Source organism: Chiloscyllium plagiosum, chromosome 27, assembly GCF_004010195.1.
Source record: "Chiloscyllium plagiosum isolate BGI_BamShark_2017 chromosome 27, ASM401019v2, whole genome shotgun sequence".
In the NCBI taxonomy this organism is placed as follows: domain Eukaryota; kingdom Metazoa; phylum Chordata; class Chondrichthyes; order Orectolobiformes; family Hemiscylliidae; genus Chiloscyllium; species Chiloscyllium plagiosum.
In genome coordinates, this window is record NC_057736.1 from 3,335,505 (window position 1) to 3,350,310 (window position 14,806).

Sequence of the window (14,806 nt, forward strand, 5' to 3'; positions counted from 1 at the left end):
ACTCTCTCATTGTGAAGTTAAGTTCACACATGTTTAGGTCCTTCCTAATTAGTATCGTATATTCTATTTCCCTAACTGAGAAACTATTGTGTTCAAATTATTTTATAGTCTGACCAAATGGGAGCAAAATCCGTTTGAATATCTGTAAACACTGAATTTTATAATGGTATTCAACTCCTCAGTTTCTGTGGGATGTGTAACTGATAGATCATACAGTCATGTTTTAATTAGTTTTACAATTAGCATGGGTGTGACATTGGTGAGGAATTCTGAGTGATTCATAAACCGGAAGACTTATTTGGAATAGGCAGTAAACTGTTTGGCACGATAGAATTCCACATCTCTGAAAGGCTGGCAGGATCTAATTGAATATAGTGTGTTTTAGTCTGTGCCCGTCTTCCTGAGCTATGACTGGCACGTGCTGATGGTGAGCTTAGTTGTTGTGTTTGACCAAATGTTTTACAATGTAAACGCAACACAGAATAAGTGAATAAGTTGTTGCAATGAGTCTGTACTCTAATCTCTTACTCTCTTTTCCAATTGAAAGCATGTGGTTGAAACCCAGCTTCTGATAAAATACAGAACATTTTAAATAATTGAAATGTAAAGGTTTTTGAGATTAATTTTAAAATGAATGATGTCGTGCAAACTCTGTGCCTTTCTTGTGCTTTTCTTAGGATCGCAGAGTAAAAATACCTCGCCCGTTAGGACAAGGTCCAAGTGCCTTCATTCCAGTCAAAGAGGTACCATCTCTTGAATTTTAGTTGTTGTCAGGTTAATTGTGTGTGCTTACTGCTGTAATGTTCCTTTTCTGTATCAATACTATAATTCTTTGATTTTTGTTTTTCTAAATAAGACTTGTTTTATGGGAATTGGTTGCACAGCAGTGAGGAAGACTCCAGATTTAAGTGAGGTTTAACTCTAGAGCTTTGTTTCCAAATGAAATTTATTTCACCTCCATTCTGAGTTCATCAAGATTCATCTGTTGCACAGAAATTGCATCATGCAAATGTTTGTCCAACCCATTTCATGTTGATGTTTAACCTCTTCTGAACTCTGGCTCTAATCCCTTGTGTTTTTTATCTTCCCCATGTATGATTCCTCTTTCCCACAGACACTTAACTAATCGATTTTTTTAAAAAAAATGTTGACATGACCCTTGATTTTATCATTTAACCCCCATAACCCTTCGCCTGAGTGCTCCCTCATTCCGTATCACTGTCAAATCTTGTGTTCAGGTGTAATTGGTTCCAGCCCTGAATTGTTTACAACATTTTAGGTGTTCCTGTATGATGCAATCTTGTCATCTATGTGACTACATATCCCTGCCAAAAAAAACTGCAGTGATGCCATCACGAGCCAGTTCATAGAACCCCTACAGTGTGAAAGCAGGCTGCTGAGCCTATTGACCCCACACTAGCCCGCCAAAGGTAATTCCACCCAGAACAACTCCCTCTTTCTATTCATGTAACCCTGCATTTCCCATGGGTAATCCACCTAGCCTGCACATCCCTGGACACTATGGGCAATTTAGCATAGCCAGTCCATCCTAACCTGATGAACTGGCAGGTTTTGAAACCTGACTGTTGGATAGGCTGAACAGTAAGGCTGTCACCTAGTCCAGGAACATGGTTCCAACAGTGTTGAGCCTTCACCAACTCTACATAGAATCAAGCAAAGGTCCTGACTGCACTCACTAAATGTCTGGTTTGCAAGCACACAGCTGCTTCGTGCTGTCCACTTTCAGGCCTGTTTCACCTCATAAGAGATAGGAGCGGAATGAGGCTATTTGGCTCATTGAGTCTACTCCACCTTTTGATCATGGCTGATATGTTTCTCCATTCCATTCTCCTCGCTTCTCCCCATTACCCTTGGCCCCCTTATCAATTAAGAATTTATCTATCTCTGTCTTAAATACATCCGATGACTTGGCCTCCACAGGTTTCTGCAGCAGTGAGTTTCTTAGATTCACCACTGTCTGGCTGAAGAAGTTCCTCCTCAACTTGGTTCTAAAATGTTGTTCCTTCACGCTGATACTGTGCCCTCAGGTCTTAGTCTCTCCTGCTAATAGAAAATACTTCCATGACGGCCATTATCCTGTTACCAAATCACCCTTTTATTTACGCATGTGTAGTACAAGACACTGACTCAGCTACCTCAGAGCCAGCTCCTAGAGTGAACAGAGCCTCTAACACTCCCTGTTCCTATCTGTCAGCCAGGACTCCCAAGTTAGACCACATTAACACCCCCAATCAGGACACTCCTATTCTGTGGTCCATCTGGCTGACCTCATTACAATCATTACATCCCTGCCCTCTCAGTCCTAGGATATGGGTTGGTTTTTTTTTATATAGTTCTTCCTGGGGCATTTTAGCACCGAATCCTCCAACTCTGTCTCTGTGGGTGGCATATAATGCACAGTAGCTTGTCTCTTGCACTAGAGTGTCTCATAAGAAATTCATCGCCGTCTTCAGGTGGTAAAGGTGTCCAGGCAGTGACGTTCGATGTATCCATCTCAGATGCTGAGGTATCTTCAACACTTAGCGGAGAGGGAGAACCCACATGTTCCAAAACAGTCAGAAAGGCTGTCGAGGAACCAGGCACATTTTGCTCCTGTACTGTTTGCGTGTTTGCAGCTTTTGTATTGTCCATGTGTTTGTCATACCCAAACTTTGTGTCACTGGACCTGACCTCGTGTCACCAATGCCTCTTACCCATGCAGGGCCATTCCTGTGGTTCTTGCGCCAAACTTTGTCCCCTGAATTAAGCTGTCTCTCTCACTTAGTGGAGTCTTGTATCTGGCATTGATGTTCTTGATGCTGTTTCTGTAGTGCCAGCACAACCTTCCTCAGATGCAGAGTCCAAAGCTGCTCACAATATTTCAAATGTGGTCTGACCAGAGCCTTATACAGCCTAAGCAGACATACAAGCAGGCTCTTATATTCTTGCCCTCTTGAAATGAATGCCAACATTGCATTTGCCTTACTGACTACCAACTGAACCTGCATGTTAACCTTGGGAGTCCTGGTTCAGGATTCTCTTCAGTCCCTTGTACTTTAGATTTTTGAAGCCTTTTCCCATTTAGAAAATGTAGTCCACTCTCCTCTATTTTCCTACCAAAACGCATAACTTTTCACTTTCCCACATTATATTCCATCTGCCACTTCTTTGCCCACTCCTAGCCTGTCCAAGTGTTTCTGCAGCCTCCCCACTTCCTCAACACTATCTGTCCCTCCACCTCTCTTTGTATCATATAGAAGCAGTGCCCTCCGTTCTTTTGTTCAGGTAGTTAATGTACAACATGAATAGTTGTAGTCCCAATACAGACCCCTATGGAACTCTAGTTGACAACGGCTGCCATCCTGAAAAAGATCCCTTTATCCCTACTCTCTGCCTTCTGCCAGTCAGCCAATCCTCTAGCAATGCCAGAGGCGTGCCACTAACACTGAGCTCCTGTGTTTTTTGGCAGCCTTCTGTGAGACACCTTATAATTGAAGATATTAAGCTACTGCATTTTAAGAGCTTTTGTGTGATAGTGTCTCTATGGTGGGTGATGGATTAGGATCTGTTTGGAGTGGATTGTGAAACACATGACTGTGCATAGTTCCAGCAGTCTCAGGACTGAGCCCATGTTGGATATCAGAAACTCCCAGTTTTCCCAGGAATGCATTAATTCAAATTGACATGCAGGTAAAGTAAATGATGTATGTTATAACTCAGGAAGCCTGACTAGAAAGAAACATTGTTTATTACTGAACACCAAAATAGAGCCACCACTTGTGGGCTATATAGGCTAATCCCATGATAGGACAGTCCGTTCTGCAGACCAATCCCTGAGTCTCATTGAACCTAAAGTGTTTTGCAATGTCAAGAGTGTGGTGCTGGAAAAGCACAGCAGATCAGAGAAGCAGGAAAATTGATGTTTTGGGCATAAACCCTTCATCAGGAATCATCAGCCCATTCCTGATGAAGGGCTTTGCCCAAAATGTCGATTCTCCTGCTCCTCGGACGCTGCCTGACCTTCTGTGCTTTTCCAGCTTCACACTTTCGACTCTGATCTCCAGCATCTACAATTCTCACTTTCTCCAAGTTGATTTCAATCCTACTGCGAAGCCTCTTCCAAGGATGCCTACCTTGAAGAAGTTCTCTCAAAAGGACCTTAGTGAGTCCCTCTCTCACTGTGCCCCCCCAGGTCATCTCCTCTGCCCATTTTAGGTTATTGGACCTGTTGCTGCAGATATTAATTAACTTCTTAGTGTGAACTTTCACACCTACCTCACTTTCCTAAATCAGTACAACCTGTTCAAAGTGAGGAATAATCCATCAAAAAGTCTGATTTTCACATTACAGCAGCGTTTACACAGCTGTGTATGAGCGTAGCTGTGTATTTAAAGGTGACAAAATTTTGGTTGGAGAATGGTGAGCAGGTTAGGGAACAGTTTGATTAGATTAGATTCCCTACAGTGTGGAAACAGGCCCTTCGGCCCAACAAGTCCACACGACACCACCGGTTTAAGAATTGAAACCTAGCTGGTTCAGATGGAGGGGTTCCAGTGAAATCATTGCCATGGTGCATGCATATACTCGAGTAATTGTGGAATTTTTGTCAACTACTTTTTAAGGTTGAATTTATGGGGTTGTCTATTACGTGGATACTACTTTTGAGGGGCTGAAATTGATGCCCGTAAGAATTCATTTCATATTAGCAGAAGCCCAATTGATCGCTAAACAAGTAAGAAAAAAAAAACTAATTATGAAAACCCGGAGTGGAACACAACAGCCAGTGGACTGGAAGACTAGCGTGCAACCAGCAGACTGGAAAGCTGGAGCGGGACGTGACAGTCAGCACACTGACTGACAGACTCTGATCTGTTGTCTGTGAAGAACTAGGGTCGACTTTTACATGAGATATATGGAAAATTGGCCAAAAATTTGGGGGTTGACGTTTTCATGAGATCGACTATTAATCAAGTGGATACAGCAAACATACTCAAATCTGCACACTGAGCAGGAGTAGGTCCCTCAGCCCCTCAAGCCTGTAGTATTCAGAGAGATTTTGGCTGATGTCATTTATTCCATTTTCCTGTCTGCTCCCCATAACCTTTCACGCCCCCCCCCCATCTTTATCAAGACTCTATTGATGTTCACCTTAAAAACATTCAAAGACCCTGCTTCTGCCACCTTTTTTGAGGAAGAGAGTTCCAAAAGCTCTCCAACCTTGGAGAGAGAAAATTTCTGCTCCTCTGTTCTTAAATGGGCAGCCCCTTATTTCAAAACATTGAACTGCCAGTTTTACATTAAGATATCAATGGTGGAGAACTCTTGTTTGGAGGTTGCAAAAATTGCCAAAGCTGGATGCTGAGCCGAAGCAGCTCAGCTGTGTCTGAAATGTTTTAAACTGTACTTTGTACTCTGCCTCCTGAGTTTCTTGTTATAACTCTGAGTCCTGCTGTGCAGAATCAGAACTGACATGGGGGGATTTTGTTCCTTTTTCTTAACTCATTTAGAAAATCCTTGATCCAACATTGTGTAAGGCGGTACAGCAATTTGAGTAAACAAGTGATCTAATCAGAACCTTGCGTTACATCAGCTGAGAAGTTGTTTACTGGCAGCTAGTGGTTCCTTATTTTCATATTTGCATATCATGTGGACACATGGAGTTCAGTTGTACCTAGTTTTAAAGAAGATAAATATGGTCAGAAATCTTAACTTTAGTTCCATGCTATTTGCTTTCATTTCTGTACTGTTTCCACCCCCCCCCCCATGATCCTGGATCTGTTCCCACTAGAACAGGATTAGGCCATTCAGCCCATCAAATCTGACCTGTCATTCAGCGTGGTCATGGTTGATTGAACACTTCAGTGCCTTTTACCTCATGACTCTTTACACGTTGGGAATCTGAAATCTACTGACCTCTATTTAAAGGCAGGGCTCCCACAGCCTCTCACAATTGATAACTTACAAGATTCACCACCTTCTGAGTAAAACAAAAAATTTTACTCCTTCCAATCTGAAATGACATTCCCTTATTTTTAAATGGTGCCCACTGGCTCTAGAATCCCCAGCCTGAGGGAACAGCTTTTCTGCATCTACCTTGTCTATCTCTTTTTAAGTAGCTGTATAAACTCTGAACTGCAGGAAGTGCAGTCTATCTGTATTAATTTATTTTCCTCAATGGAGTCTTTAAAGACGAGGTCTGTTGGAGCATAGTGTTACTTAGAAATTAATTGCCTGGGATATTGACACTAACACTTAAATCCTGTGGACATGAGTTGAACTGAAGGGATGACTGACAGCATGTTTCCTCACAAATTTTAAAATCTGTTTACAGTTCTGAAGTGTTATGTTTTAGGTTTGTTGCTGGGATTTTGCTGATGCAGCATGCTCGACACTCATACTGTCACCAGAGTGGTTTAAGGAGGAAATTCCAGGGCTTAGGATCCAGTCGTCTGAACACCATCACTTATAGTGGAAGGATGTTAAAATCAGGGATGCTCGAACACAATTGTGAAGATCAATTTAAAAGTTCAGATAAAGGGAGGGACAAGGCTGTGAAGAAACTTGAAACCAGAATAAGAGATTTTAAATTGAGGTTTTGCTTAAACCAGAGGCATTCTAGGTCAGTGAGCACAAGGATAGGATGTGGTATGGCTTAAGACAGGGGTAGTACGATTTTGTAGTTTGAAATTTAAAAGCTGTTTGTAATTATCCAAGTTTTACAGTTGGCTTTTTACTAATATGCCACCAGGTTTGTGGTTCATCCAGAAATAACCTGGCACAATTTGAACTCTAATCAGAAATTGCAAACGTGTGCTTTGCCGGCAACACTTACCAGGCAATGGCTGGCTGGTATTATCGCTATACTATTCATCCAGAAACCAGAGGACCTGGGTTCAAATTCTGCTATAGTAGAAAATATCTGCAATTAAGAATTTTAATGATGACCGTTGTCAGGGAAAAGCCCATCTGGTTCACTAAATGTTTTAAATGGTATCTGCCGTCCTTAACTGGTCTGGTCAATGTGTGACTCCAGATTCTCAGCAATGTTGTTGACTCTTATCTGCCTTTAAGGCAATTAGGAATGAGCAACAAATGCTGGCCTCGCCAGTGTTGCCCTCATCCCGTGAATGAATAGTTTTAAAAATACCCACATGTGTTTTCAAGATAAGTTTCAAATATCCAGTTGCTGACATCATCAAATTTCAAAGCGCAAAATCCTGAAAGCTCTCCATTGTCAAGCCAGCGAGATTGAGGTCAGCTTCTCAAGGTCAGAGGCTGCTGCATCTCTGATGTTGAACAAAATATCTGACTACACTAAAACCAGTACAATTTCTACAGTCATTTAACTGGGTACCTTATTTGGCTGGAATGTGGATGAGTTTTACAATTAGCTGCAGCAAATCTATCTGAAAAACCTGAAATTGGATTCATAGTTTCAGGAACAGCTTTTGCTTTGACACTTGTTCCTCCACCCCCCCACACCACCACCATTATCATGGAATTGCTTCTCCTAAACTGAGGTAGTTGGAAGTGCAAATAAATAGTCCTTTGCCTGTCCTCTGCATTCCACATAGAGTAAGTCCAAGAGTGTGGGTTCAAATCCTACTCTGGCTGAGGAAGACATGAAGGACTTTCCCTGTCAACCTGTCCCATTGCCTGAGGTGTGTCGACCCTCTGGTTAAACCACCACCAGTCGTTTCCTGAGAGAATGGCTCTATGGTCCTCTGGGACAATGGTGACTTTACCTGAATCTCTCAGAATTTCAACTACCTTTAAAATTGAGGAGCCTTAACATTGTCAATTAAAATGGGTGTTCAGGATTGGTAAGGATGAGTATTTGACAGTTCATCTAAAGTAATTTTCTTTCTGGTTACAGATTCTGCAGAAAGACCTAGAAGATGCCGAAAGACAGATCTTTATTGAAGCCTTCGTCTCCACTGGTCGTGTAGATAATGTTACCATGGTGATGGGCATGCACTCACAGTACCTTGAAAGTTTTTGGAAAACACAATACTATCTTTTACAGATGGATGGTCCTTTACCATATCATTATAGACATTACATTGCAGTGATGGTAAGTTCCTGTCGTAGTCCTTTGGTGTCTTTGATCTAATTCCTTAAAGGAAACTGAATGAAATTGCTGGAACAGCACTGGATTCGCAATAGCAAGTTTCAGGTAGTATTGAAGATCAAGCTAATCCAATTCTTGAGGATTTTATAAAGTTTCCTGTTTCTTTGTCACTCAGTGGTTCAGCAGTTGACTGTTCAAAGTATGAAGCAATAAGGTTTACAACAAAATGCTGCAGATGCTGGAAATCTGTATTTTTAAAAAAAATGGTGGAGAAACTCCGCAGAAGTGGCAGCATCTGTGGTGAGAGAAGCAGTTAACATTTTGAATTCAGTAAGACTCTTCAGCACTCGGGCTAGCTGTTTCAAGCAATTGTATGTAGTATTTGGGTGTAATAAAGATTCATCTGGGTTATCAAGAGCAGCATGACAGAAGTTGAGTGTATTGCAAGGTCCATTACATGGAATCATAGTTTGAAAGTATTCATGTTTACGTAGACAACATGCACAACACTAACATTTTAACATTTGTTTTCAAAGATATTTTGAGCTTTCAGGCTGCCTGTTTGCTACGGTTTAAAGCAAGATTTCGAGAAACATTTCACAATTGTTTGTAGAACAGGATTTTCCTGATCTCTTATGTGATTGAGTAAAATCAGAATAAAGTCTGTTTTGATGGTATATCTGTCTTTCAGGCTGCTGCACGACATCAGTGTTCATACCTTGTCAGCCTCCATATCAATGAGTTTCTTCAGGTCGGTGGAAATCCCGAGTGGTTAAATGGCCTCAACTTTGTACCTCAGAAAATGAGGACTCTCAATGAAATCAACAAAATCCTCGCACATCGACCATGGCTGATCACCAAAGAACATATTGAGGTAAATTGGGAGAGAGAATTCGCTCATGATTAATTTAAAACTAAGTAAAGTGTCATAAATTCTTTGATGAAAAGGAAATGTTTATAAAGGTTTTCTAATCCTACTGCTCAGATGTTATTACACACCTCTGGAGCAAGTGGGACTTGAACCTGGGCCTCTGGCTCAGAAATGGGGACATTATTAGTTAAACAGCTAGGGCCCAAACAGAAAGGAAGTTCAGCCTGCAATCCAACCATAACATTGTAGTTATTTTAATCAACCTGTTATCTTTTAAAAATGTATTTGGGAGGTGGGCATTGCTGGCTAGGCCAGCATTTATTGCTCATCCCTAATTGCGAAGAGGGCATTTAAGAGTCAGCCATGTCGCTGTGGGTCTGGGTTCCCATATTGACCTGACCAGGTAAGGATGGCAGTTTCCTTCCCTAAAGGGCATTAATGAACCAGATGCGTTTATTTTTAAAACAACAATTGACATACAATGAAATATATTTAGGGCAGATCGGCCTTGAACCAGAAGCTTCTGGCTCAGAGGTGGGGACTGTGCCACAAGGACCTTCATTCCTCCATTCTAGATATTTTCTAATTGCCCTATTCAGAAATGTTTGAACACACCACTGGAGAGGGCAGCACAATGGCTCAGTTGTTAGCACTGCTGCCTCACAGTGCCAGGGACCAAGGTTCATTCCAGCCTCAGCCTCTTAATAGCAGTCTGTGTGGAGTTTGCACATGCTCCCCATGTCTGCGGGTGCTTCCTCCGGGTGCTCTAGTTTCATCCCACAATCCAAAGATGTGCAGGTTCAGTGAATTGGCCATACTAAATTGCCCATAGTGTTCAGGGATGTGTATGTTAGGTGCATTAATCAGGGGTAAATGTAGGGGAATGGGCTTGGGTGGGATAATCTGCAGAGGGTTGGTGAGGAATGTTATAGAATGGTGCAGCAGGCTTGAAGGGGCTGAATAACCTACTTGTTCTCCTTTGTACGTTTGTCAGCATTAACTACGTGAGCATTATTTTATGCTTCACTGCACTGAAGCGTACACTTTTCATTTTGATTCTCCCTCTACATTTATACTACGGAATTTGTTTTTGTCATTTGGGGATGGCAATTAGCTCAGTTGCTTGGACAGCTGGTATATGATGCAGAGTGATGTCAACAGCATTCAATTCCCACATTGGCTAGGTTACTATGAAGGATTCTCCTTTTCAACCTCTCCCTTTGCCCGAGACATGGTAACCTTCAGGTTAAACTAACACCAATTGTGTGCCTCTAATGAGGGCGCAGCCTTATGGTCCTCTGGGACTACGGCAACTTTGCAACTTGATAATTCCTGGACGTTTGGTTTGTTTACTTTGGTGTTTTTTTTGGTTTATTGAAGAATCTGCTGAAGACTGGTGAGAGTAGCTGGTCACTCGCTGAACTCATCCATGCTGTCGTTCTTCTCTCACATTACCATTCCCTGGCATCATTCGTTCTAGGCTGTGGCATCAGGCCAGAGCTGGACCAGGATGGCGGCTACACCTTCGGACCTCCTTCTCCACAAAGCTGTGACTCTGACAGTGCTAGTAACAGTGGGTCAGAGGAGGCTGTTAATGGCAATGCAGTAAGTCCAAAGGTCTTCTCCTTTTTAATGTGCAGCTCATGAATAGCTCTGTAGCTATTCATATCTGAATGATTTCCTAATAGCAGGCTCTTCAGCACTTTGTGAATTATTCCACTGAGCTTCAGTCTGTTGCATGTAAGCGTTGGGTGCATTCTGTAGCAATTTTGATTTTTTAAAATTAATCTTGTTTGAGAAGTTTTATTTCTCAATATTTATCTATGTAGAAATGGTTACTTTGAGCTGTTGTGTGTGGGCTAATTGAAGCAATCTTGCTTCTGTGTTAGCATTTCTTTCGGAATTAGGGAGTGAGTTTCCAGTAAATAGCACCTGAACTTATTTTTGTAACTGGCTCCTATCTGACACAAACACTTTTCTGGACATTACAGAGCAGAGATGGTTTACAGGAGCTGGAGGTTCTAATAGAGAAAATGAAACTGCTGCAGGAAGGCAGACAGGATGAGGAAGCGAGCCAGGAGGAGATGGCAACACGATTTGAAAGGGAGAAGAGGGAAAGTTTGCTGGTTGCACCTGCAGGTTAATGACGGTTTGCTGTTCTGATTCCGTGAGAGAATTTTCCTTGATTTATTTTTTCCTGAAGATACTTCTCCTTTCCCAGCAGATGACAATGAATCACTCTCACCAACCAATTTATCATGCTTTGTTGAAGATGCAGATTTTGGGTACAAGGATTTTAGCAGGCGTGGGGAGCAGACTCCTCCAACATTCCGGGCCCAGGTAATTCAATGTTTACTCAGAAACGATGAACTCTGAGAGGGTTCCAACTGGAGAGATGAAAGATCCTAAATGTTGGTTAGTGCATACTAAAGGTGGCATTTTCTCCAGTTGTTGAATTGGCTAAAGCTAGCATGATAAAACCATGTAAAGAAAATGGTTCTAGGATCTGAAATGACTTGTGTGCAAGTCAAATTTCAGTTTGATACTAATTGGACAAGGAATTCTGCGCAGAGCAACTCTTGTCCACCATTAACAAGATACAAATCAGAAGTGTAATGGAACACTCCCACCAGTCTGGATGGGTACAGCTCCAACATAGCTTAAAGCTTGACATCATCTAGGACAAAGCAGACACTTGATTGGCACCACTTCCACTACCTTCACCATTCACTCCCTCCACCACCAACATTCAGTAGCAGCAGTGTTGCATTATCTGCCACATGCTTTGCAGTAACTTGCCAAAGCTCTCTTGATGGCACTACCCAAACCTGTGCTGCCTTCTACCTAGAAGGGCAAGGCAGCCCCTACATGGGAGCACCAACCTCTAAGTTCCCCTCCAAACTATACACCATCCAGACTTGAAAGCAATCTCAACTTGGAAACAGATCCCTGTTCCTTCACCACTGCTTGGTCAAACACCCCATGGACTGCAGCATATCATCGCCACCACCTCCAGGGAAATTCTGGTTGGGCAATAAAGGCTGGCCACATCCTGTAAATTACTTTTTTTTAATAAAGAGCAGAATTAACTTCTCCTCCTCTAGACCCAAATAAATTGAACAGTGTTTTAGTTCCTGTTCTATGTCTAGATGAAGTTCTGTCTTGTGTCCACGCTCCCTCTATCAGAAGCTATATCCTCAGGAGATGTGTGGGATTGGGGTCAGTTATAAAATATTACGTTGGATATAAAAAAAACCTCTGGGTCGCTGAGACTCTTAATTATTTTATTTGGTTTCTGATTTGTGTTCGCACGTTATGTATGTCCTCACAGGATTACTCCTGGGAAGATCATGGCTACTCTCTGATTAACCGACTGTACCCTGAAGTTGGGCAGCTCTTGGATGAGAAGTTTCAAGTTGTGTACAATTTAACCTATAATACTATGGCCATGCACTGCGATGTCGACACCTCCATGTTGAGACGAGCCATTTGGAATTACATTCACTGTGTATTTGGCATAAGGTATATTGCTGTGCAATTTGAGAGGGATGTTCTAACTCAAACGCTACATTCAATTTTCATACATTTTGGTTTTCTTTTTGGGTAAGATATGATGACTATGATTATGGAGAGGTCAACCAGCTTCTGGAGCGCAGCTTGAAGATTTATATAAAAACTGTTGCCTGCTATCCTGAGAAAACGACCAAGAGAATGTATGTAGGTTTCTGGAGACACTTCCGACATTCAGAAAAGGTTTGTTTCTCCCCATAAACAACGTTATCTTTTCATTTTTAACTTGAACTCTAATTGCAAGGTTAGAGCATCAATGGTTATGCAAAACTGTCCTATCATCTAGTGGTAAATTTAAAAGACCTGATGAAATGTGACTTGGGTTTCACAAAACCTGTTGTCAAGCATCTTGAAGCTACCCCAGTGCGTTACAGAAAAGAGATCAGATTAGACCTTATTCTGACCCTAGCAACTGGACTCTTTAAAATTGAGAGCTGGACTTGATGCTTTTGATTGTCATCCTCATTTTAATTTTATTTTTTTCTCTCTATTTCTTCCCTTTTCTCTTTTTGTTTTTTCATTCTCTTTTGTGCTCTCCTCTTCACCTCTTTCTAAACCACCCCACCCAAAAACTCCCCTTCTTGCCATTTCAAGATTTTGATTGAGTCCTGTTTTACGAAAAGGCTTAAATGATTTTTTTTTAAATCTGGAATGTTTCGCCTGTGTTTCATTCCACTATTTCTGTGCAAATGTCAATAGAAGCCACTTTCTTAAACCCATTTCTTTCCCTAATTTTAGGTGCATATAAACCTTCTCCTTCTCGAAGCCAGAATGCAAGCTGCGCTCCTGTATGCGTTGAGGGCTATTACACGCTACATGACATGATCCTGTCGAAGCTTTCAGGACTGGCCCCATTGGAAAGCATCTATTGACTTGCTTCACCTGAAGTGAGCAGCCGTGTGCAATTCAGCAGATTTCTAATATTTGACCTTTGTCTTTTTTTTTTGAAAAAGAGTAACATTTCCAGATTTGTTTTTGGGGGAGCAATTTCAGTATTCCGTTTACTGTGTTCAGTACATGGTGAATTATAGAAAAAGGTTTGAAACTTTGAGTTCAAACCAGTTGCATATAAATGTTCTATTTGCACCTCATGGGTGTTAATGCTAGAGAAGTAAAAGATTGAATGTATTGAATTTGAATTTAAGCTGTGAACCTGGCTGTGCTGTCACAGCACAGACCATTTTGTGTGTGTGTTGACACTTCTCACTGATCTTGTACCTATTTATGTTGTCACAGATCGATTTTCTTGAGTTATTTTTGGCATGGTATCATCTGTACACTGGTTTTGCAGTACCAAAGGTGACTTTAGACTAGAATGTTCACTTTCAGCATGTCTCCATTTGGAATAGGCAGTTTCCTTTTGGAAAAATATGCCAAGTTTGAAATTGTCTTTTAGGAACCACTAGCCCAGTTTTAAGTCTTTTTTTCCTAAACACTTAAATTGGATGACTGTTTTGTAGGATTACTGAAACTAAGCTGTTGTATAGCCCAGGAAATGCATTAAACCAGAACAAATTTGCAAAAGAGTAGAGTTCTTGCAGCATTTAAATCTTTTCATTACCCTGCTACTGTTATGACAGTGTAGAAAGTGTCACCAGTGGTGCTGCTGTTAAATGCATCAATAAGAGTGGATAAATATGATGCTGTTACCTTATCTCATTGCTTTTTTTAATGTTGTTCATGTGATGTTATCTACGCAGTCACCCATGATAAACCTGTGTATTGAAATGCATTTTTTGGAGTCAGTATAATAGATTTCATTTTAATCAATGATTATTATTGGTCCAAAAAGTTAAAGAAAATGTTAAAATTTTGGAAAATACACATCCTTGTAAAGAATTGTTGTTGCCTTGATTTGCACGTGCCTTCCTCTGTGAAACTTTTTTTTTGTTTCTGATTTTTGCACATAGCATTTTCTAAGCATCTGGATGCATTTTGTTACTGCACTAAACAGTTTTTCCACTGTTAATATTTTTTACACATTGATAAACTAGAATTACCATTTTTTGTAATGAGTAGGATTTATCCCTTTGTGAGCCAACACCGATGTAAGATATGTATATTTTTTTCTAGTAACGAAGGCCTGTACGGTAGTGGGAGAGAATCTTTATTCAGTATCACATCTGAGCAAAGTTTCTTTTTTTTTGTTGTTCTGCCCCTGAAGTATGCTGGTTTCTTTGCAGAGCAGAAAGATCCAGGACTCAACTGAATTTGTTTCGTTTGCTCAGTGAATTTTTTCTTGATCTTTTGAAATGAAACTAGTAATCATTTTTAAATGCTTACATTATCCATAG

The 14,806-nt window shown here is 41.1% G+C and overlaps 1 protein-coding gene across 3 annotated transcripts in view; it reads left to right on the forward strand.

The window, feature by feature from the left end:
- The window catches only part of LOC122563481 (sestrin-1-like), a 75,770-nt gene extending 62,315 nt beyond the window's left edge, over window positions 1-13,455 (forward strand). For 2 of the 3 annotated variants that reach the window (XM_043717248.1, XM_043717250.1), the window contains exons 2-10: window positions 678-743; window positions 7,877-8,074; window positions 8,763-8,945; window positions 10,323-10,547; window positions 10,934-11,081; window positions 11,164-11,282; window positions 12,274-12,464; window positions 12,551-12,695; window positions 13,251-13,455. In XM_043717248.1, the coding sequence (XP_043573183.1) occupies window positions 678-743; window positions 7,877-8,074; window positions 8,763-8,945; window positions 10,323-10,547; window positions 10,934-11,081; window positions 11,164-11,282; window positions 12,274-12,464; window positions 12,551-12,695; window positions 13,251-13,337 (1,362 nt within the window). In that variant the 3' untranslated portion in view covers window positions 13,338-13,455. The remainder of the gene's footprint in view (window positions 1-677; window positions 744-7,876; window positions 8,075-8,762; window positions 8,946-10,322; window positions 10,548-10,933; window positions 11,082-11,163; window positions 11,283-12,273; window positions 12,465-12,550; window positions 12,696-13,250) is intronic. The other variant, XM_043717249.1, reaches the window with a different exon arrangement.
- The last annotated feature ends 1,351 nt before the right edge of the window (window positions 13,456-14,806 follow it).